General features: G+C 46.8%; 1 protein-coding gene across 6 annotated transcripts in view; it reads right to left on the bottom strand.

The window, feature by feature from the left end:
* LOC147689474 (protein eva-1 homolog C-like) overlaps positions 1–25,056 on the bottom strand; it is a 178,829-nt gene that overhangs the window by 136,246 nt on the left and 17,527 nt on the right. For 5 of the 6 annotated variants that reach the window (XR_015300730.1, XM_086942247.1, XM_086942246.1 and 2 more), the window contains exons 2-3: positions 16,400–16,608; positions 1,484–1,607 (exon numbers count right to left, since the gene is read on the bottom strand). Coding sequence is in view for 5 of the 6 variants with exons in the window: in XM_086942247.1 (XP_086798373.1) it covers positions 1,484–1,607; positions 16,400–16,608 (333 nt within the window). In the remaining variant the exon portion in view is untranslated. The remainder of the gene's footprint in view (positions 1–1,483; positions 1,608–16,399; positions 16,609–25,056) is intronic. The other variant, XM_086942250.1, reaches the window with a different exon arrangement.

Genomic DNA, 25,056 nt, shown 5'->3' with positions numbered 1-25,056 from the left:
TGGTGGATGGTTTTGGAGTACTGTTAAGAACTGGGGCTGGAGACTGTTTACTATTATCCTGATTCCTGTGGTTGTAATATGTGGGTTCTGCTTAGTAATTCAATGCCTGCCGCCTCTGTGTTCATTATGTGCGAATTGTATCTGCCCTAAGACTGTGGACTTTGGAAAGGAACGCATGAGAGCACTGTATGATATCGAGGTTAGGAATCTAATGCAGATAGACATTGATTAGACAAGCTGGCTAGATATGTTGAAAAGGGAGGACTGTTAAAATCAGGTTTGCAGTGTCAACATTATCGGCGCCATCTTGTCCCCCTTTTGAGTCCATTCGTGCGCGTAAGCGGCAGCCATTTTAAATACCATGGCCTCTCTGTCCATCGCCAACAGCCAGCGCGTCTCTCTCTCTCTCTCCCGACCTCGCAGGCATCCCCCGCGCGCTGACAACCCCCGCTCCCACATGCTTGGGCCGTAAACCCCTCTTCAGCGCAACCCTGCCTCGGAACCCCATCCTGTTCCCAGCTCAACACCTCCCTCCATTCCTTTCATGATCCCGGGTCCTTTGATAAAACCCCCTTTCCTCTGTGCCCGATTGTCTTACTCGTTCCCAGGCCGCCACCTGGCCCTGCGGATGCTGTTTATTGCCCCCCCCATACAGTAGGAAGCTTCTCCCAGCAAAAGATCCACAAATTGATCAAAGCCCCCACCCCATTAGATCCGATCGACCACATACATTCCGTGAATCGGCGGAATGTTCAGCTGCGCAACAATCGTCACCTGTTGTGACCGGGGTGGGGACTTCAACTGTAAATGTGTGTGGGAACGGGCCTGAAGCGGGGATTCCGAGATGTCCTTCCATACTTCAAAGCATTTGCAAGAATGTGCCACATGCAATAAACTGCAATAAAGATCATAAACCTGTGTATAAGAGGCCAGGCCTCAGAGATGCGGTTAGAGCACCTCGAGAAGATACCCTGTTGTCTGATTTGATGTGTTCTGCTCCTTCGGAATAAAACTTCTGTTTCCTGCCTTCCAGTCTCCAGCGCCTGCCTCTTTGTTTGGTAACTTGAGTGGTATAGAGGCGGTTAGCGCCGGGCAACTTTGAAAAAGGTCATCGGCCCGTACCTTTTTCCACAAACCCTTGACTACACTTGTAGGAAATGATGACTGACAACGATCAAGCCTGATGAAGTTACTAGGTTTACACTTATAGGTAACAGCGAGGTTGAAACAGATTAGCCTTACTAGGTTTGAATTGACAGGGATTACGTTTACTTAAATGTGCTAGGTTTTCACTTGTAGATAACAATGAGGTCGACAGGGGTTACGTTTAGTAAATGTAGGTTTACAGGGATTAAGTTTACTACATTTACTAGGTTTACAGTTGTAGGTAATATCGAGGTTGACAGGAATGAAGCTTACAGACGTACCCAATGTATCCGTTAAGCAGAGGGTGAGGCTGCGGGGGTCCAGTTGGCAGACTTACCTGGTTTACACTTGTAGGAGACGATGAGGTACTTGAAGGTGCCCGGGCAGGGGTCCACTCCAAACATCCGGCTGTTCACGGAGAACTGACAGAAGCGCTGGTCCTGGCACTCATCCAGAACCTTCTGCAAGAGAGAGAAGCGAGGATTAATGCCACACACGGGGAGTGTGTGAGCTGAGAGCTGGGATATTGGGGAGAGGAGAAGGCCTCAGAGGGCTGAGACCCGCCACTGGCTTCAGAATCAATCCTGGATCTCAGGAGATCTGGAGATGTGGTTGGGATCTACTGGATCAGCCCTCACACTGCGGCTCTTGTAGCTTTGTCTCAGGCTTCTCCAACTTCCACAAAAGCAGCATCTCTTGCGTCACATTTTAGCATTTATTGGTGACGTTTTATGTTGGTGCAAAGGAGGCCCCAGTGAGACATGAGACGCCTCAAAGTGCTACCTACAACATTCTTCACAGTCCATACTGAAATATGGAACAGGTGATTTGCGTTACAAAGTTGTTAAAGGACAAATTGTCATGATACAAAGACACCCATTGTATCACTGCATTACAACCCAGAGACCTACTTCGTGCATGTAAGTGAGGAGAAACACTGAGGGGCAGATTTACAAGCCCCTGCGCCACCAGTATGTCACTTTTTGTGACGCACCGGCACCGCATGTTACTGCTCCATTTTTACAAGGACAGGAAAAGCCTCCCTTTGTGGCTTTTCTGTGTCCTTTTAAATATGGCCCCTTTACACGCAGCACTTTCCATGGGTGTTGCTGGGGGTGTTCCCACGCAACACCCATGGAACAAGACACATCTCCAGATTTACAAGGAATTGTAAAATGGAAATGCGTCTGAATGCTACGCCTCCCTAGGGCTGGCGCAGTCAGACGCAACGAGGAGTAATTTTTTCATTTCTCCTCGTTTTTTCCTCGTTCAATGCGTGCTGCATTCTACAGCGCGCATTGACAGAGGAAAAAGCCTGTAGTGATTGTTTTTGTGCAGGAAGGGGCCCTTCCTCCACAAGTACAATCAGTACCATCTTCCCATGGTGCAAGGGTGCCGGCGCCAGAGCATGGCTGCAGTTTATGCACCAGCGCAGGGAGAGCACAGGAAAGCGACACATTCTTGTAAATATGTCGCATTCCTGTGTTTGGGAGTGCCGCGGCGTGGCGCAGCCGAAGGGCTTGCGGTGCCGCGCTGCGGCACTTCCTTGTAGATCTGCCCCAGAATCCATCAGTAACTCAGAGCCAGGGATGTGTAATATCAAGACATTTACATGATTGAGCAAGTGTCATTTCTAGGAGCATTCACAAGAAACCCTGATAAATGCCACTCATATCAACAGACCACACAGCACTTCCTCATTTTTGGACAGCTGCAAAAAACAACACCTGTTTCTAAGAGTACCCACCTGAATATCGACAGAGAAAAATCATCATCCGACCATAACATTGCAGTGATTATGTTGTGAGTACAATAGTATCATGGACAAAATACCAAAGCCAAGTACAGAATTTTGTTTACTATAATCATTTTGGCGAAAATGATTGGGCCTGGGCATTATTATTATTAAATTAGTTTTGTAACATGGACAGCTACCCAAAAAGGGTTTCCCGGCGCCTAGCCCACAAATTGCTAAAAACATTTAATTCTTTGATCAATTCAAAGCCAGTGAAGGTCACGTAAATACGGCGAGATGGAAGCCTGTCTAGGAACTTGACAAAGAAGGCATACTGCAGAGTTCTGGACTACCTGTAGCTTTCTCAATACCGTTTATCAGCTACCGAGATAGAGAACATTGCCGTAATCGAGGCGAGAGGTGATGGGTGCCTGGACTACCGTGCGTTGGATTGAGGCAGGAAGCATCCAAATGATCTTACAAAGCCACCTCAGGATCGTGAAACAGATGGCAGCAACGCTCGCCACCTGTTGCCTCATAGAGAGACTATCATCAATACCGATGCCCAGATTACGGACATGGGTGACAGGTAGGGGAAAGGAACCCATTGAGGCCAGTGGTGAGGGCCCCATCGGTCCTTGTGCCTGCCCAGGATAAGGACCTCAGTCTTATCCCCATTTACCTTAAAAAAGTTAAGGCGTATCCACTCTGTCACTTGCCGGAGGCCGCACTGAAGGGCAGATGTCGTAGTGTCTTTAGTGGTGGACAGCGAAAAGACAATCTGCGTATCATCCGCATACGAATATAAGGAAAGACCCGCCTCTTCCACAATCTCTGCCAGAGGTCTGACATGAATGGTGCATCCTTTTTCATTCATGAAGAATTGGGATTGGAGAACGTGGAGGGTCAAGTTAAACCAGCCCCATTGTTACCTTGGATCTCAGTATGGTGCGACGAGGGACTGGATCTTAATTAGAGTGTGATTGAGGATTGTCTCGGATGGATGTATGGTCACAAGATACCGTGGTTAAATTATATCAAAACTGTTGCCACCTCCTTCGATTGTATAGACCTTCTTACTAGGCCACAGTTTCTTAAAAAAAGGAGATTGGAGCCTCCTCAATGAACGCTTTTTAACCATTTGAAGGGTGTGAGGGAAGCCAGGGCATTGGAGAAACACACCAATAGATCCTTTTTGGTCCTGAAATCCATAAAAGGTACCGAACCGTACCTCACAGCTGTTAGACATCCTTGAGACAGATCATTGCTTACAAAATTTTGTTTGGGCGCTTTCTGTACAATGATCTGTTTCCCCCCGGGTCAGTATGATCACCATGCACTCTTAACTTGTCCTTGTGACGGCTGCTTCCCCCAAACCTTGACACATTTGTTTTTATTTTGTAAATGTTATGAATTTTTATGTAAAAAGTATTTAATACCGCTTTTAAAATCCAGGGGTTTCGTCCAATTTAATTCTTTCCTTTTATATTTACATCTGTTAGCTGATCATGTGGTGATAATGGCGGTTACGACCTATCTAAAAGGAGCCTTACATTGGAATAAAATTATGCTCGCCTAACTTACAATGATGTGACATATAGGTTGGCTTCCTTTCCCCTAAATTGTACTTAATGTTTATAGATCGTGCATTCTGAGCCTAATATGGTGGAATATATATTTTAATGTTTCAATGTATTTATGCAGATCTTATGTTTTTTATCTTTTATGATTATGATACATAATCGAATAATGATTTGTTACTGCTATCTTTAATCACGTTTTCTTTTTAATAAAGGTGTTTTATGTTTTTTTTTGTTTGATATTTTATTGTATTTGTTATGGTAATTTAGGGTATTTATTATGGGAAGTGAGGTTCAATGGGGCTCTTGTTAGGTAGTTGTTTTTCATTTTCATATTACTTAACGTTATTTGATTAATCTGTTAATTATGTTATTTTTTAATTAGTAATCATTTCTGTAAATGTTTACGTTTTAATTATGTACTAACTTTTAATTTTGGATTGTGGGTTTATTTTGGATGTGTGGGTAGTATGTTTAAAGCATATATACAGTAAACTTAATTTAAACTGTTACATTTGCAAAACAAATACTTGTTTAAATGCTATCTATTTTTTACATTAAATTGCAAATTGAGATTGTCTGCTTTTTGTGTATTTGGATAGTAAGTCTGTTAAATAAAATAATTTTGAATTTAGACTAAATATTCACTCTATTAATTATGTAAATATTTGGATTGGAAATTATCAACAATATTTCTAATTATTATTTAGTTTTAAATATAGTTATTTACATAATGTTGACATATTTTATTATTTTTAAATGATTATTGAGCTAAAGTGGGTTGGTTGCTTATGTTTAATAAAACAAATGTAACTTTTAATGTAGTAAAAATGTATATGTTACATTTATTGTAAGTAATCATTTTACATAGTAAATAATTCCTTTAGGTCTGTTCTGCTTTATGGATGAGTTTGAGGTGTACTGTTTATTTTTTTCAATGGTATTCGTTTTTTTTACCATTTCTATTAAATTATAGTTTTTAATTTAAATAAAGTACTTTAAGTGCAATAAAGTAGTAAGAAATATTAATGACTGTTTGAAGTTCTCTTTTTCTAATATCTCATACATTATTTAACCATAAAGTATATAACTTAGGTATAGTAAATCCCAAAACATATTCTGCTTCCCCCAATGCTTGTCAGACTGGAATTAGAATAGTAATGCTGAGACTCCTCTCAAGGTGTTCACCTTCCGCAAAGTTTCTTGAGTTGGAATATGCATAGGAAAGTTATCCCTCCCCTGGAGTATGGACCCCCCATGCATGCTCTTTCCTGAACAGTGGCCCATCGTTAAGGACGGGGTGTTCTGCACCCTACCTTTTTCTCACCATGAAGAGTGTCTCTCAGGCTGAGGAAAGGTCAGCCTGACAGAAACGCTTTGTCTCTTAAAGGATCTGCTAAATGTGCAGGCTCCTGGCTGCCTGAGCTGAACTTTAAAGGGCTGAAGATGTCACAGCTCCTGAGGCGTGATCGCCTCGGCTTCGTAAAGTGCCCCTAGCTCTGCCTCCAATGAGGTGGAGGAGTGTCAGTGACAGCCTTGGACACTTATAAGCCCTGAAGTGCACCGGGCTGAGTGTCTATCACTTACACCTCGTCACAGAGTGTGGTGGGGCCAGCAACTCTCAGTGACCCCACCCCACTCTGTGATGAAGTAGGGAGGGCCGCCTCTTCTCTTTGACTGACCTAAGGCCAGCCAATGAGACGAGGAAGAAGCCCAACCATTCTGGAACCACAAGGTTTCCCTGTCAGAGAAGTGTTGTGAGTTTATTTAATGCTTGGTGCATGTGTGTAAGTATGAATGTATGAGAGAGTGCATGATGTGATTTATGTGTGTGTCGGTGTGTGCGCGTGAATGTATGAGTGTGAGTGAGTGTGCATGAGTGCGTGTGTGGCCTCACACACCCACCCATGCTCAAATTATCGGCCACCACTGTGTAAACCCCTCCCAACCCAAAGCATGCACTTTTCCCAATGTTTGTTAAACTGGAGTTAGAAGAGTAAATCTGCCACCCATGTATGCATATTCTCCAATGTTTATGAGACTGGAGTTAGAAGAGTGAATCTGACCACTCACCCTCCAGTGTTTACAGTTTACCCAACGTTTGCTTGACAGGATGTAGAATAGTGAATCTGACCCCCCCCCCCCTTCAAATATACATATTTTTTCCAATGTTTGTTTGCCTGGAGTTTGGACTGTTTATTTGACAATCTGTGCATTTCCCCTATGTTTTTAGATTGTACTTAGAATAGTAAATCCGCCCCCAACTCCCAACAATGTATGTAATGATTTTCAATATTTGTAGGATAGTATTTCAGGAAGCGTATTTAGGCTACTCAGGAGCATTTATACAAGCAGGCCTCTCTGCGGGTGGCAGAATGAGGGCACTGTGTGTTTTTAAAATACCCCATACACACTATGTATCCCATAGTGTCATTCTCCCATCATTGGGGTCTTCCCGTCCCTCTACGAGTGACGCGGGAGCACTTATATTTTTGACCCTTCAGCAGCTCCGTGGATGTCCATGGAGCTGCTGAAGGGTATGGAATAAAGCCAGATTAGGCATGCGGTCACTAACCAGTCAACTAATCACCCTAAGACGCAGGCTCATGAGGCCCTATCACCACGCTTCAAATAGACCATATTAGGTCATTTTTCCTGATAATGCCTCACTAAGGGCCAACTCAAGCCCCGAGGCTAAACCTAGCAGCCGATTTTTGCTGTTAAGTTTTAGGACCATAGGCATTTAACATTTAGTTTAGAATTGAGTATTTTTGTAGGGATCAACAGAGGTCCTGATGAGTAGGCAGGAGGGGTCTGCCTATGAAACATGTCATGTCGACAAAGTAGACCACACTTGTAATTCTACTTACTAACCCCCTTTTTAATGTTCCCAGCTTGCGAAGCCATTAAAGTTAATTTATTCGACTAGCCAGGGAATTTTTACCTTTTTTTACACTACCATTCACGTAAATAGGTCCCTACACTCCCCAACACATATCACTATCTTCATCACATCACATAGCCTATTGTCAAAAATATAAGTGCTCCCGCGTCACTCATAGGTCAAAGCACGCCCCGCCCCGTAGAGGGACGGGAAGACCCCAATGATGGGAGAATGAAACTATGGGATTCATAGTGTGTGAGGGGTATTTTAAAAACACACAGTGCCCTCATTCTGCCGCCCGCAGAGAGGCCTAATTTTCACATTGCAGTGTATCCACGAGTTTAGAGAAATATACAAAATCATATAAAATTAGTCACCACTCACATTGATAGAATCCCATTGTTTACAAGTCTAGCTCAGGAGGGTGATTCTATCATCTCCTCTACACTTCCCCAATTGATTTTTTGGCATTTATACAAGCCCCTATTGTGAGAAGTTAGCCTGGCATATGATGTCCACTAGTTCTAGTGGGCACCATGCACATGTCTAATCAACCCTTATTGATGATGGTTGTAAAGTCAACCTTAAAGAAAGCTATCCTAGTGGTAGCATGGAACAGCATTCATCAGGCTAAGACTTCAGAGAGCGTATTAAGCAAGTTGTTTTACCAATTATAATCCCTTGAATACCAAATGAAAGGCCACCACACAAGGTACATATCAAATATCTATGTATTTATTCTAAACACAACCCCTCTGGACTCTTTATGAGGTCAGAGGTCAAAGTAAATTACAAGAATCTCAATTAGCATACGATAAGTTGCACAGCATACGTTTTGCCCTAGGGGCCTGGCAAACCATATACTAAAATAGTGGTATAAGAACCACGTGAGGAATAGTAATCAGGCCTTAGGCCTGTGGAATCGCTGGGGCTACTCTAAACAACCAAAGGTTAGGATGCAGGAGGCCCATGGGAGATGCGTGCAGTGTCTAAACACAGCCGCGGGTTACCATTGACTTTCAACGGGAAACGAAGAAGTTACAAAAGTACATTTGAAGGACACTTCCGGATGGACTACAATGGAACCCTTTCAAACTAGGACACTTCGAGAGTCAAGACCCACGGGACCACCGGAGTACTCGTGTCACCTCAACTGAGGAGGCCGGGTGCATAGGTGCATTTTGGTGTCGGGTTTCGTCGTCGTTTTCAATGGAGAGCTGCAAAGAAGTGCTGCAGCTGACCAGAGGAAAAGTGTCCGGGTGGATCCAAGATCTGAAAAATGTGAAACCGGAGGGGACAGAGTCTGGGTCACTTGCCAGTGACCAGGATGGCGACAGGAAGATGCCAGGCGATGCCGGGCGCTTTCAGGTGAAAGAGGTGAAGCTTGACTCTTCAGCCACGAGGACCAGGAGGCATCGACAACAACCAGGAGCTGGATTTGAGCTATCCCACAAAGGATCTGATTGACTACGGTGTCAGTATCTGGATTATGCCCAACAAGCCTTGGTAACTGCAACCCATGCAGGATGTTGAGATTGGCTTTGGCGCAGACCAGCAAGGTCTGAGGAACTTCTCCTTTGTAAGAAACTTGGAGCAAGCCTTGAGCAACCAGAAAAGCAAGTTAGATTCAAGAGTTAATCTTCCAGAGGCTCACTAGCCAACGGGCAAGGAACCGGAAAGATGCATCAAGCTGAAATGCAACAGTGGGGACCACGGGACAATCGTGGAATGTGGGGGCCTGAGCTTTGGAGCAAATGGTGCTCGGGGCTGAGGCTTCAAGTACCCCAATGCACAACTGCGAGATACCTCGGGAGTCGATGCAGTTAGCAAAATTCAGGATGTCCACGAGTTCCGGTCCCACGTCTCTCGTGTTTGCCACGGGTCTCAGCTTTGCTGGAGTCGAAGGTCAGGGTCAGAGATATTTGAAAGTCTATGTCTTGTGTCACAGATTGTTCGGGATCCGGTGGGAGCCTCGAAAATGCAGACCAGCAAAGTTGCTGTTGGTGCCTGTTTGAACAGGGTGGTCACACCTTGATCACAAGGGAGATGCTTCCATCTTCCAGTCGAAATGGAACGTCAAAGTTCCAGGATATATGTATCAAAGTTTCATCTAGGGTAATCTAAAGTCCTGGGGACACAGCTCCTATACTTATACTAAGTTTGGGGGCTGGACTACCTGTAAGGTTCCTCCTATGGGTGGACCTGGGGAGGGGGTGGTTACACCCCTTCCCCTTTGTCTAGTTTCAAAGAGTGCCCCAGCTACCGGTTTGGACTGGACTATGCATGGAGCACCTTGTGTGCCCCAGGCAGTGTCTGGAAAGCATTCCCTGAATGCAACCCTCCCTGCCCCAATACGCAAAAGCCTGTCTGGGGTGGTGGTGGCACCTCCCTGTACAGGAAACCTATTGTCCAGGCCTCCCCTGCCGGAGTTTCATCCAGCAGCAGGAGGGCGGACTCGTGTGTGTGGCAGCAGCATCCATTTTGTGATGACAGGGCTCTGTTTAACTTTAACCGGGTAAACCAGTAACGACATGTCTTCTCCCTCTAGAAGGGTGGAATGGTATCCCCGCCACCAGGACTGGTGGGAAGTTAGTATTCCAAAGTGTTTGACACCTTACACAATATATTTTGATAAAGCCAAACCAAAGTTTGCATTAACCGCAAGGATTATAATGCACTTTAGAGTATATGGTATGGCAATATCATAGAACAGCTATAAGGACATGGTTCTGAAAGCTGCAGAGGGTCTCAGTTCATGCTAGGACACCCTCTCACACAAAACCAAGCACTCTGATTGTCAAGGCTTGCCATAGGAGTGACCTATAGGTGTACATGTGTATATATATATATATATATATATATATATATATATATATATATATATATATATATATATATATATATATATATATATATATATATATATATATATATATATATATATATATATATATATATATAATATCCCAGTAATGGGTGATTACACCACCTTGCCCAGGCTGTGTGAACAGACCTGTGGTGTCAGTTTGGAGGGCCAGTCAGGGGTGGCATAATACAGGCTGCAACCCCTGGTAGGCCTTGGATGCACCTATGCCCTGGGTACCTACGGTACACTATACAGGGGCTCACAAAGGTGACCCAAAACCCAATCTGGTTTGTACCTAAAGTACATGGTATCAATTTAGAGAGAGAACAGCTAGGCTGTGGTCCTGATTAGCAGGGCCACAGCCAGACTAAAGTCGAAAACCTGAGAATCAAAGCAAAAATTAGGGGTGACCATAGGAAGCAGACTCTACTCTCCTACATCTTTTGCCACCACAACGCCACTTTTAGTGAAGTTGTGATGGTGATACGGGTTTTGCCTTATTAGCCACTGTAGTGCCGACTGCAGTAGAGCCATGTCTGTAGTGCCCACTGCTGTGTAACAGTGCCGAAGCAGTGCCTCCAGTGCACACCGCAGTGCACCCGTCCTTACAGCGCTCACTGCTGTTGAGTAGTGCCTGAGCAGGGCCTCCAGTGCTCACCAGATTGCACCAGTTCCTCTAGAGCCCAATGCAGTGGAGCAGTGTCTGAGCAGTGCCTCCAGTGCTCACTGCAGTGCACCAGTTCATGTAGAGCCCAGTGCAGTGGAGCAGTGCCTCCAGTGTTCACCACAGTGCAGCAGTACCTCTAGAGTCCAGTGCAGTGGAGCAGTGTCTCCATGGCTCACCGTAGTGCACCAGTGCCTATAGAGCCCAGTGCAGTGGTACAGCACCTGAGCAGTGCCTCCAGTGCTCACTGCAGTGCACCAGTGCCTCTAGAGCCAGTGCAGTGGTGCAGCACATTAGAAGTGCCTCCAATGCTCACCTCAGTGCACCAGTGCCTATAGAGCCCAGTGCAGTGGTGCAGCGCCTGAGCAATGCCTCCAGTGTTCACCCCAGTGCACCAGTTCCTAAAGCTCCCAGTGCAGTGGAGCAGTGCCTGAGCAGTGCCTCCAGTGCTCATTGCAGTACACCAGTTCCTAAAGCTCCCAGTGCAGTGGAGCAGTGCCTGAGAAGTGCCTCCAGTACTCACCGCAGTGCACCAGTGCCTCTAGAACCTAGTGCAGTGGAGCAGTGGCGTCACTAGGGTTGGTGTCACCCGGTGCGGGTAACTCATGGTGTCACCCCCTCACAATTTACCGGATGGACCAATTCACCCTCTGCCTGCACCATGTCCCCTCTGCCTGCACCAACTCTCCCTCTGTCCTCACCATCTCCCCTCCGCCTGCACCATTTCACCCCCTGCCTGCACCATCTTTCCCTCAGCCTACACCATCTCACCCACTGCCTGCGCCATCTCCCCTCTGCCTGCACCATCTCCTCTCTGGTTGCACCATCGCTCCCTGTGCGCACACCATCTCCCCTCCGCCTGCACCATCTCTCCCTCTGCCTGCACCATCTCCCCTCTGCCTGCACCATCTCTCCCTCTGCCTGCACCATCTCTCCCTCTGCCTGCACCATCTCTCCCTCTGCCTGTACCATCTCTCCCTCTGCCTGCACCATCTCTCCCTCTGCCTGCACCATCTCCCCCCGCCTGCACCATCTCTCCCTCTGCCTGCACCATCTCTCCCTCTGCCTGCACCATCTCTCCCTCTGCCTGCACCATCTCACCCTCTGCCTGCACCATCTCCCCTCTGCCTGCACCATCTCCCCTCTGCCTGCACCATCTCTCCCTTTGTCCACACTATCTCCCCCGCCTGCACCATCTCACCCTCCACCTGCACCATCTCACCCCCTGCCTGCACCATCTCACCCCCTGCCTGCACCATCTCTCCCTCCGCCTGCACCATCTCGCCTCCGCCTACACCATCTCCCCTCCGCCTGCACTATCTCCCCTCCCCCTGCACCATCTCACCCCCTGCCTGTACCATCTCCCCACCGCCTGCACCATCTCACCCCCTGCCTGCACCATCTCCCCTCCGCCTGCACCATCATTCCCTCTGTCTGCACCATCTCCCCTCCACTGTCATCCACGCGATCTATTGACACAAAAAGAAGCAGTGAAGCACCCAACCATCTATTTTTAAAAATCTTTGTGCCTTATTTATGAAGGACTTGCGCCGCCGGTGCGTCACTTTTTCCCATGTTAAAAGTGACGCACCGGTGGCGCAAGTCCTTCGTAAATCTGCCCCTTTGTGTTCTTGTTCTTAGAGGTCTATAATAGAAATAAGTCAAAACCACAAGTATCAAAATGAGGATGTGCCGATCTCCCTCCTTACAAGGCAACCGGAGAGCTAGGCGTGTCCTAAAGAGTGAGAACAAAACACTTTTTTTACTCTGAAGACCACGTTCTACAATAATTAAATGATAAAGCTGAAAACATTTTAAATGCTCTGCTATTCCACTTGAGCTGCAAGGATAAACAATCTTGCTAGCTGCACAGCCCATCTCAAAGTTGTTGCACAACTCTATTACGTATTGTGCGTTTTAACACACACTGTAACAATCTGCCTCAGTGACCTTATGGCATTGGCACTGAGGAGAATGGTTCATGATCTCTTGACCTGACTGCCGCGCGCATCATTGACAGCTGAGGATCGATGGAGCTATCTGAAGCCAGTCAGCAGAGATGCCGGCACACCCTATGTGTGATCTGGACCTCACGGAGCAGGCACGAGACTGGTGCAGCTAGCAGCAAGCCTTAGCTGCTGCGAGACGAGCATTTTTAGGCGAGGGAGGTCTACGCATGCCATTAGATTAAATAGAGACATAACATATATGAACACAAACTTGCATATCACTCTGACAAAACGATAAACTAGATGGTGTCACCCCATGTGAGGGGTGTCACCCGGTGCGGTCCGCACCCCCCGCACCCCCCTTGTGACGCCACTGCAGTGGAGCAGTGCCTAAGCAGTGCCTCCAGTGATTACAGCAGTGCACCAGTGCTTCTAGAGCCCAGTGCAGTGGAGCAGTGCCTCCACTGCACATCACAATGCCCTAGTGCCTCTAGAGCCTGTGCAGTGGAGAAGTGCCTGAGCAGTGCCTCCAGTGCTCACCGCAGTACACCAGTTCGTAAAGCTCCCAGTGCAATTGAGCAGTGCCTGAGAAGTGCCTCCAATGCTCACCGCAGTGCACCAGTGCATCTAGAGCCCAGTGCAGTAGAGCAGTGCCTGAGCAGTGCCTCCAGTGCTCACCGGAGTGCACCAGTGCCTCTAGAGCCCCGTGCAATGGAGAAGTGCCTCCAGTGCTCACTACAGTGGACCAGTGCCTCTAGAGCCCAGTGCTTGGGAGCAGTGCCTGAGCAGTGCCTCCAGTGCTCACCACAGTGCACCAGTGCCTCTAGAGGCCAGTGCAGTGGAGCAGTGCCTGAGCAGTGCCTTCAGTGCTCACAGCCATGCCCCAGTGCATCTAGAGCCCAGTGAAGTGGAGCAGTGCCTGAGCAGTGCCTCCAGTGCTCACCTCAGTGCACCAGCACCTTTAGAGCCCATTGCAGTGGTGCAGCGTCTGAGCAGTGCCTCCGGTGCTCACTGCAGTGCACCAGTGCCTCTAGAGCGCAGTGCAGTCGAGCACTGCCTGAGCAGTGCCTCGTGTGCTCACCGCAGTGCACCAGTGCCTCTAGAGTGCAGTGCAGTCGAGCAGTGCCTCCAGTGCTCACCACTGTGCACCAGTGCCTCTAGAGCCCAGTGCTGTGGAGCAGTTCCTGAGCAGTGCCTCCAGTGCACACCGCAGTGCACCAGTGCCTCTAGAGCCCCGTGCAGTGGAGAAGTGCCTCCAGTGCTCACCGCAGAGCACCAGCCCTCTAGAGTGCAGTGCAGTGGAGCAGTTTCTGAGCAGTGCCTCCCGAGCTCACCGCAGTGCACCAGTGCCTCTAGAGCCCAGTGCAATGGAGCAGTGCCTGAGCAGCGTCTCCAGTGCTCACCGCAGTGCACCAGTGCCTCTAGAGTGCAGTGCAGTGGAACAGTGCCTGAGCAGTGCCTCCAGTGCTCACTGCAGTGCACCAGTGCCTCTAGAGCGCAGTGTAGTGGAGCAGTGCCTCCAGTGCACATGGCAGTGCACTACCGCCTTTAGAGCAAAATTGCAGTGGAGCAGTACCTGAGCAGTGCCTCCAGTGCTCACCACAGTGCACCAGTGCCTCTAGCGCCCAGTGCAGCGGAGCAGTGCCTGAGGAGTACCTCCAGTGCTCACCTCAGTGCACCAGTGCCTCTAGCACCCAGTGCAGGGGAGCAGTGCCTGAGCAGTGCCTCCAGTGCTCACTGCAGTGCACCAGTGCCTCTAGAGAGCAGTGCAGTGGAGCAGTGCCTGAGCAGTGCCTCCAGTGTCCACTGCAGTGCATCAGTGCCTCGAGAGCCCAGTGCAGTGCCTGAGCAGTGCCTGAGCAGTGCCTCCAGTGCTCATCACAGTGCACCAGTGCCTCTAGAGTGCAGTGCAGTGGAGCAGTGCCTGAGCAGTGCCTCCAGGGCTCACGACAGTGCACCAGTGCCTCTAGAGCGCAGTGTAGTGGAGCAGTGCCTCCAGTGCACATGGCAGTGCACCACCACCTTTAGAGCACAATTGCAGTGGAGCAGTGCCTGAGCAGTGCCTCCCGTGCTCACCGTAGTGCACCAGTGCCTCTAGCGCCCAGTGCAGGGGAGCAGCGACTGAGCAGTACCTCCAGTGCTCACCGCAGTGCACCAGTGCCTCTAGCACCCAGTGCAGGGGAGCAGTGCCTGAGCAGTGCCTCCAGTGCTCACTGCAGTGCACCAGTGCCTCTAGAGTGCAGTGCAGTGGAGCAGTGCCTGAGCAGTGCCTCCAGTGTCCACCGCAGTGCACTAGTGCCTCGAGACCCCAGTGCAGTGGAGCAGTGCATGAGCAGTGCCTCCAGTGCTCATCGCAGTGCACCAGTGCCTCTAGAGTGCAGTGCAGTGGAGCAGTGCCTGAGCAGTGCCTCCAGTGCTCACGGCAGTGCACCAGTGCCTCTAGAGCGCAGTGTAGTGGAGCAGTGCCTCCAGTGCACATGGCAGTGCACCACCACCTTTAGAGCACAATTGCAGTGGAGCAGTGCCTGAGCAGTGCCTCCCGTGCTCACCGTAGTGCACCAGTGCCTCTAGCGCCCAGTGCAGGGGAGCAGCGACTGAGCAGTACCTCCAGTGCTCACCGCAGTGCACCAGTGCCTCTAGCACCCAGTGCAGGGGAGCAGTGCCTGAGCAATGCCTCCAGTGCTCACTGCAGTGCACCAGTGCCTCTAGAGTGCAGTGCAGTGGAGCAGTGCCTGAGCAGTGCCTCCAGTGTTCACCGCAGTGCACCAGTGCCTCGAGAGCCCAGTGCAGTGGAGCAGTGCCTGAGCAGTGCCTCCAGTGCGCATCGCAGTGCACCAGTGCCTCTAGAGTGCAGTGCAGTGGAGCAGTGCCTGAGCAGTGCCTCCAGTGCTCACGGCAGTGCACCAGTGCCTCTAGAGCGCAGTGTAGTGGAGCAGTGCCTCCAGTGCACATGGCAGTGCACCACCGCCTTTAGAGCACAATTGCAGTGGAGCAGTGCCTGAGCAGTGCCTCCCATGCTCACCGCAGTGCACCAGTGTCTCTAGCGCCCAGTGCAGGGGAGCAGCGACTGAGCAGTACCTCCAGTGCTCACCACAGTGCACCAGTGCCTGTAGCACCCAGTGCAGGGGAGCAGTGCCTGAGCAGTGTCTCCAGTGCTCACCGCAGTGCACCAATGCCTCTAGAGTGCAGTGCAGTGGAGCAGTGCCTGAGCAGTGCCTCCAGTGCTCACTGCAGTGGACCAGTGCCTCTAGAGCCCAGTGCAGTGGTGCAGTCCCTGAGCAGTGCCTCCAGCGCACACCGCAGTGCACCAGTGCCTCTAGAGCCCCTTGCAGTGGAGAAGTGCCTCAAGTGCTCACTGCAGTGCCCCAGTGCCTCTGGAGCCCAGTGCAATGGAGCAGTGCCTGAGCAGTGCCTCCAGTGCTCACCGCAGTGCACCAGTGCCTCTAGAGCCCAGTGCAATGGAGCAGTGCCTGAGCAGTGCCTCCAGTGCTCACCGCAGTGCACCAGTGCCTCTAGCGCCCAGTGCAGTGGAGCAGTGCCTGCCTACCCACAGTCGTGCCTCACAGGACTTGTACCTGGATGGCCACTGGCGAGGAGCAGAATGTGTCTTCACTGACGTCACTTGGGTTGCCGGTTGGGCTGGGGCACAGGTTCTGGCTGGGCACTCGGCGTCCATAGAAGGCAGAGAGGACACTGATTGAGGTCTTGTGGGGGCAGGTGACCCCCATCTGACTCCCCTCACAGGCGCTGGCAGTGTGGTTCTTCAGCACCTTCTCCAGGTAACCTGCAGATTGAAACAGACAGTCATTCATTCCAGCAGGTTCTTGTTTCACTTGTGACTGACTGCGACCCAACCCTGCACCTTGAGAGGCCCGACGGAGCTCTGACTGACCATCCCAACCTTGAAGGCACCTTAAGTGGATTGACTGACCTGTGACCGATTCCGACCCATCACTGCTGGTACCGTAAGAGGCCCGACTGAGCTGTGACTGACCCACCCAACCCTGTAGGCACCTTAAGAGGTTTGACTGAGCTGTGATTGACTCCGACCCATCCCTGCTGGGACATTAAGAGGCCTGACTGAGCTATGACTGACCCACCCAACCCTGCAGGCACCTTAAGAGGCCCGACTGAGCTGTGACTGACCCACCCAACCCTATAGGCACCTTAAGAGGCCCGACTGAGCTGTGACTGACCCACCCAACCCTGTAGGCACCTTAAGAGGCCCGACTGAGCTGTGACTGACCCACCCAACCCTGTAGGCACCTTAAGAGGTTTGACTGGCCTGTGATTGCCTCCGACCCATCCCTGCTGGGACATTAAGTGACCCAACTGACATGTGACTGAAACCTCAATGAACAACAAATTAAATAAACTAAATCACACAAAGAATGTGGACCATGATGGATCTCACTTTTACTTATTGTTAACTAAGTATAAAGTTCACTGAGCTTAGAAATGACACAAAGGCCCCAATTATAATGCTGGTGGGACACTCGTCCGACTGACATCGTCTCTGAATGGAAACCGTCCGACTAGTAGTCAGTGGTTCCATCTGACAAATCAGGATGTGACTGTCATGAGGCGGTCGGAAACATCCATTTTTCCACGGCGGCTTGTGCTGTGGCCCGAAAAGCTCCTCAGCACACTCAGCATTGGTAGTTTGTATTTTAGAATGGGTGTATCAAAGGTTATATTAGGGTGTGAGGAGGTGCATCAGATTATCACATGGATGATGTCATCAGTGATGTCATTTGAGATGTCATCAGTGATGTCACTGACCATGTCATGAATTATGTAATATTTGACATCATCAGCAGTGCATTGTGAGTGCGCAAGTTATAGTTAGCTCAACTAACTATAACGGCCGAATTTCTCTGGTTTTGTATGAGTGAAATGTCCAACTAACTATAACGTCCCTGAAACCTGTGGTTTTTTCAGTGAATGTCTATGGTTTTTTTAAATGCTAATTTCTAACTATAACGTCCCTGCAACCTATGTTTTTTTCAGTGAAAAAAAATATAAATAAAAATATATGAACAAGGCGGCAACGCCGAAACGCGTCTAAGCAGGTACTGATCGAATAAATCGAGTTTGGATTCAGATTCATGGTGTCAGCGCTTTCTTCAAAATTTACAAGTTTGGTATGACTGGATATATATATATATATATATATATATATATATATATATATATATATATATATATATTTAAAACAAATGCCCCCAGCATTTTGAAGGGCGACTCGACCTCGCTCCAGCCATCCAGCAGTGTCATGCATTTCTCACCATAAATATCCCTTTCATTTAGATGAGCCGACGCGTTTCAGGGCACAGCGGCCACTTCTTCCTGTGCCCTGAAACGCGTCGGCTCATCTAAATGAAAGGGATATTTATGGTGAGAAATGCATGACACTGCTGGATGGCTGGAGCGAGGTCGGGTCGCCCTTCAAAATGCTGGGGGCATTTGTTTTGAAATATATATATATATATATATATATATATATATATATATATATATATATATATATATATATATATATATATATATATATATATATATATGACATACTGGCGGTCACCAGTAGGTAGTTATAGTTAGGACCTAGTTTCCATAGGAAAAGCGTTTGTTCTTTTCCCAATAACTTTGATGCTGGTTGATGAATCTTCGCAAAATTTTCAAAACTATTGGCCCGCTCCGGTCAGCTCCTGTTAGGTCGGCCCCAGGGTATGGAGTCACCGGGGCCATAAATGGCCTGAGGAGGGGGGCCATGCAACACCTCTCCAAATATAAAAATTAAAAATAAAAATACTGTCAATGTCCCGGGGATGGGGTCCCTAGGGCCGAAAATGGCTTCGGGTGGGGGGGTCCCCTTCCATTATTTAAAAATAAAATGTATAAAATGGGGGTCAGGTCCTGGGGAGGGGGTCCCCAGGACCCAAAAAAAAGGAAGGGGGGCCACACAGGTCCCCTTCTAAAAAAATTAATAAAATAAAAAGCTGCCATTGCCCCCTCGTAGCAACACTATGCAAACGCACCCTGGGGTGCATTTTAAGTTGGGGAATTAATTCCCTTTCCATTCTGAGGGTCCCTGGGGCCAACTAGCCCACCAGGTACCTCCAGTAGGTACACAGGTAGAAGGGGTAACAAGATCACAAACCCTTACTGGCCAATTCAATGAGCTTCCAATCTATATATACTTCTGCCCTCAGCAGGGGGACACCCCTCACCCCCTTTTATAAGTTGAGAATAAAAGAGTTGTGCTGGGGCTTGAAGCTCCGGTTTGGGTAACTTGCCGGTCAAGTTACCCAAACTGGAGCTGGACGGGACCAGGCATTACGCCGAGATTAGTAGATTGAACCTGACTACGCTAAGAGCTGGAACTAAAAAATCGTATTACATTTGCCCTGAAGAAGCCCCAGGCCTGCTGGCCATTCAGGGGTGAAACACGTTTTGGCTGTTCACTTGACGTGCCAATAAATATGCTTTGCACAAACCAATGCAATTGATTGGAATTATTCCAAAGAAGCAACATTTAAATCTTCAAGCCCCAGCACAACTCTTTTAACCTCCAGTTGGTACGACAGGGCTGCGTTGCAGAGAGGTGGTCTGAGATCATGCCCCTTTTTATACCTCAGCAACGCAGCTCTGTGGAGCTTACTGGAGGTACCTGGTGGGTTAGTTGGTCCCCAGTGACCCTCAGGATTCAAGGGGATTTAATCCCCCAACTTAAAATGTGCCACATGGTGCATTTGCACAGTGGTGAAGGGAGTGGGCGGGGCCTGATGTAACATGTGTGCATAACATGTGAGAAGTGAGTCTAGAGGTGCTCTAGAACCATCCCTTCACAGGCACTCATAGGATTGTCTCCCCTGTATAAGAAGACTTTCACTCTGTTAATTCAATTTTTCATAAGTTTTTATTTCATTGGATTTAAGTGTAGTCCGTTGTAAACATATTTCTTTGTCCTTTACATGATTGTTGACAAATTTTGTGAATCAGACATTGCCATTATAAAGCATCCAATGCATTTCAGGCATTCAACAATATGCCCTTCGTCAGGGAAACGACACTGCGAAAAATAATGAAACGTTATCACTGTTGTGCTAGGTACTGTAACATCAATCAAAAGACAATCTACATGTGACATGCAGAATGAGGTTTAAGGGAACGTGTATTCGTGCAGTGGATGGTCAGGGAAAAAATGTAAAGTAAGCATGCACAGTGGAAAACTGGTGGTAAGGTACAGGTTACACTCACATGACTGGGGTATCCAGTTTGTAGTGAGATCTGTAATGGAACAGTAAACAAAAAAACGGCTCTTAGCGTTACAGCTCTTCAGAGATACACGCGGATGTGGTCATAAGATCTCACGGAGGATTGAGCACGTCTAACCTACTAACCTTGATATGCGAAAGTATCGGTTCCACTTAAATCCTCTCCTTCGTACGGGCTGGTACGATGGTAAACGATAACGTTTGCTATTTAGAAAGAGTTCCGGTCATGTGAGGTATCACATGACCGTGAATATGGAAAAAAGACTTATCGACGGACCTCCGTGTGTTGCTGTGTGCAAAGGTTAAATGCACAATAATGTTATCTCGTTCTGGCCAGAACATTAATGTAAAAAACGATTAAGAGCAGTGTTGACGGATTGCCGCGGCGTGTCGTCAAAAAAAATTTGTTACGTGAAAGAAATAGTAAAAATAACTCGGGACTCGAACCAGGAAGGTTCGTGTTGGTGATAGGATCACTAGTGGTTGTAGCCAATGTGGAAAACGTTAGGAAGAACGTTAAGGGACAAGGGATGTGTATAGGTGTGAGTGTCTGATGGATCAAATGAACAACACACAGTGTACACAAGATACAGTCTCTAGAGCAATTCATAAGAAAATTATGCCGTTACAACAAGTTTATAGATAACATGAGAATTCTATTCTTTCATTGAGACCCATTGGTATCTGGGTGGAAAGTTTCTGTATCCAATGGTTCTCTCTCATTAGTAGGAATTTAGTATTGTTTCTCCCTTCAAATTTTTGGACAGTTTCAAGGATTATGAATTTAATTTGGGAAACATTGTGGTGTTCCTCTGTAAAGTGCGAAGATAATGCTGATTTGGTGTTTTTCAAACGTATATTTGATCTGTGTTCGGTTAATCGCACTTTGATGAGTCTCTCGGTTTTGCCCACATACATTTTCCCACATGGGCATCTGATCCCATATATCAGGTTGCTTGATTCACAGGTGGCATTCACCTTCAGCTTAATGGGATAACCTTTAGAGGGATGGCAAATGGTGTTGCCTCGGATCACACTGTTGCAGTTGCCACCGTTAAGGCAGGGTTTGGTTCCTGTGTATGTTAGGTTGTCTGATGGTTTTTGTTGAAGAATTTCTCCTAGATTCTTTGATCTAGTAAACGCAAAGATCGGTGGTTCTTTGAAAGACTGCTTGAAATCCGGTTCAATATTGAGGATCGACCAATGTTTCAGTATAGTTTGTTTGTACTTTTTGCTTGAAGTTGAGTATTTAGATACTACTACAGTACGTGTTTGTTCAGTTTTGGTTTTAGTCGTTAGGAGTTTCACTCTCTCAATTTTATCAATTCTTTTCTTTGATTCATCGACTAAAGATTGTGGGTAACCTCTAGCTGTGAATTTCTTGGTCATTTCCATGAGTCTGGTGTTGAGAATGTTTTCATCTGAAGAAATTCTTTTAACTCTAGCCATCTGCGAGAATGGTAAGTTTTTGATTAGATTGGGTTGATGGAAACTTGAATACAGCAACATGTTGTTGCGATCCGTAGGTTTGACATACAAATCAGTCATGAATCCGTCTGCGGTTATGGTTACCTTGACATCCAAAAAATTAACCGTGGTGTCTGACATGACCCAAGTCAGTTGGATTCTTTGGTCAATCTCGTTGAATTTAGTTAGTTCCATCTGTAGTTTTTCTTTTGTGTCTGTCCATATGATGAAAAGGTCATCAATGTACCTGATCATTAGTTTCAAGTTTTGTGTCCATTCATTTTTAGAGAAGATATGTCGATTTTCATACCACTGCATGAATACATTAGCATACACGGGGGCTGCTGAATTGCCCATTGCCATGCCTGTCAATTGTTGATACCATGATTCGTCAACTTTGAAATAGCTGTGGTATAAGATAAAATACATCAACTCCATCAGAAAAGTCTGAAAGTCTTGGTCTAATTCAGAATTCAAAAGTGCAGATTCCATTGCTTCAATGCCCATATCATGGGGGATACTAGTGTACAAACTACATACATCAGCTGTACATAGGATTATTTTTTCTGTTGGATCCAACTCTATTTGTTGTAATGTCTGTAGGAACTGAGATGTATCTCTGACATAGGTACGCATCGATTGTACCATAGGTTGTAAGTACCGGTCAATCAGTTGACCAATTGGTTCATGCAAGCTCCCTCTGGTGGACACTATGGGTCGCATCGGTGGGTCGTTGATGTTTTGGTGTATTTTGGGTGCCATCCGGAGTATGGGACTTTTTGGATTTGAAGTCAACAGGAAGTTTTTGGTTCTTTCTGTGATAATCCCTTGTTTTGATGCACCATCTATGATGTCTTTTAAACTTTTTGCATATTCTGATGTGGGATTTCGCTCCAGTTTGCAATAAGTGTTTTTATCTGTAATATGCTCATTCACTTTCTTATTGTACATTTCCACATTCATGATAACGATGGCGCCGCCTTTATCAGCTTTGGTGTATATAACCTTAACATTGGAAGCCAGTTTGTGTAAGGTATCAAAATCCTTCTGCGTAATGTTCCTTCGATTAGGTTTGATGTGTTTGATTTTCCGGATGTCCTGTTTTACTAAATTTTCAAAAAGATCCAATGTCTTGTGGCTAGTAGGAGCTTGAAAAGTACTGTGTGGTCTTAAACCTAATAGTTGGTCTTTCTCCTGCTGTGGTCTGTCCGGTAATGTATTGTCAAAAAATTTCTTAATCTGAGTTTTCGCATCAGTTTAAAAAAACTGACTTTGAGTTCCAGACTGTCGGTGGTGGAGGTTGGTACAAAAGATGTTCCTTTCTGTAATAACCCTAATTCATAAGGGCTGAAATTACAATCGCTGATGTTGATTACTAAGTGTTCTGCGGTTGATTCTTTTTGGCTTTCCTCTCCTTCTCTTTTTCCTTGGAGGTGGTGGTCGTGCTTCTTGTGTTTGGTGGGTCCCTTTCTTTGTCCTTTACCTGACCCTCTCCTGGGTCTCCTTTTTGGGCTTGGCCCTGATCTAAAAAAGGATTAGTTTTGGTTGTTTTGCTGGTAGTCGGTTCTTCAGCGGTCGGTCTATCTTGAGGTGTAGGTATTGGTTGTGTTTTGCGTGATCTTTGACTGGTATCACTCTCAGATGAGGATGTTTCCGTGTTAGAGTTATACGGACGATTCCTTCGTTTTTGTGCGTACACCTCTGCCCACGTATATACTTCACCAAGACGATAATCTAGTGTATCCCTTTTAAATTTCCGAATTTTCCGTTCATTGATTTCTTTAGAATGCCGATCTATTTGGCTTTTTATATCATCCAGGGTAGTTGTTAATTCGTCCTCTGTCATCATCTTGGATAATTCAGTTTTAGTTTCCTCAATTTCCGCGCTGAGTTCTTCTAAGATGGTGGATAATTCTTGTATTATTAGAAGAATTAAGTCCAACGAACATTTGTTAAGAATTTCGTACCAGCGTTCCTGGAACTTTTTGGAATGTTTACATAGGGACGGTTTGAGTGCAATTCTGAGACCTCGTGGTATGCGTAAATTCCGATGGTATCTAATGAGAGTGCTGGCATGTAGTTGCTGATTGGTTTTCCTTTTGGATAAGTATAGTAATTGTCTAACATTTTGCTCCTTGGACCGTCCTGTGGTTTCCTGGGTGAGTTCTTCCCTGATTAGAGAATAGATTTGGTCTGCATCTTTGGTTTCAAATGCAAAGGTTGAGGCTCTGGCCTCTGTACTTTTTGAAATATCGTCGTAGTTACTCATTCTGTAGATTTCCAATTAGATTTGAAGACTGCGTGCTATCTATCCATGGGACGCTGTGAGTACATAAATTGATTAGAATTGGATAAATGCACTGCTGATTGAGATCCCTTTACTCCTAGTTAATCAAGTTTGTTGGTGCACCGGAAGGTAACGTCGAGTGTCCAACGACGTCAAGTACATAACATGTGAGAAGTGAGTCTAGAGGTGCTCTAGAACCATCCCTTCACAGGCACTCATAGGATTGTCTCCCCTGTATAAGAAGACTTTCACTCTGTTAATTCAATTTTTCATAAGTTTTTATTTTATTGGATTTAAGTGTAGTCCGTTGTAAACATATTTCTTTGTCCTTTACATGATTGTTGACAAATTTTGTGAATCAGACATTGCCATTATAAAGCATCCAATGCATTTCGGGCATTCAACAATATGCCCTTCGTCAGGGAAAACGACACTGCGAAAAATAATGAAACGTTATCACTGTTGTGCTAGGTACTGTAACATCAATCAAAAGACAATCTACATGTGACATGCAGAATGAGGTTTAAGGGAACGTGTATTCGTGCAGTGGATGGTCAGGGAAAAAATGTAAAGTAAGCATGCACAGTGGAAAACTGGTGGTAAGGTACAGGTTACACTCACATGACTGGGGTATCCAGTTTGTAGTGAGATCTGTAATGGAACAGTAAACAAAAAAACGGCTCTTAGCGTTACAGCTCTTCAGAGATACACGCGGATGTGGTCATAAGGTCTCACGGAGGATTGAGCACGTCTAACCTACTAACCTTGATATGCGAAAGTATCGGTTCCACTTAAATCCTCTCCTTCGTACGGGCTGGTACGATGGTAAACGATAACGTTTGCTATTTAGAAAGAGTTCCGGTCATATGAGGTATCACATGACCGTGAATATGGAAAAAAGACTTATCGACGGACCTCCGTGTGTGCTGTGTGCAAAGGTTAAATGCACAATAATGTTATCTCGTTCTGGCCAGAACATTAATGTAAAAAACGATTAAGAGCAGTGTTGACGGATTGCCGCGGCGTGTCGTCAAAAAAAAATTGTTAAGTGAAAGAAATAGTCAAAATAACTCGGGACTCGAACCAGCAAGGTTCGTGTTGGTGATAGGATCACTAGTGGTTGTAGCCACTGTGGAAAACGTTAGGAAGAACGTTAAGGGACAAGGGATGTGTATAGGTGTGAGTGTCTGATGGATCAAAT

This window comes from Lissotriton vulgaris, chromosome 10, assembly GCF_964263255.1.
Source record: "Lissotriton vulgaris chromosome 10, aLisVul1.2, whole genome shotgun sequence".
In the NCBI taxonomy this organism is placed as follows: Eukaryota; Metazoa; Chordata; class Amphibia; order Caudata; family Salamandridae; genus Lissotriton; species Lissotriton vulgaris.
The sequence above is the reverse complement of the archived record's forward strand: the minus strand, read 5'-3'. Positions and strand labels throughout refer to the sequence as shown.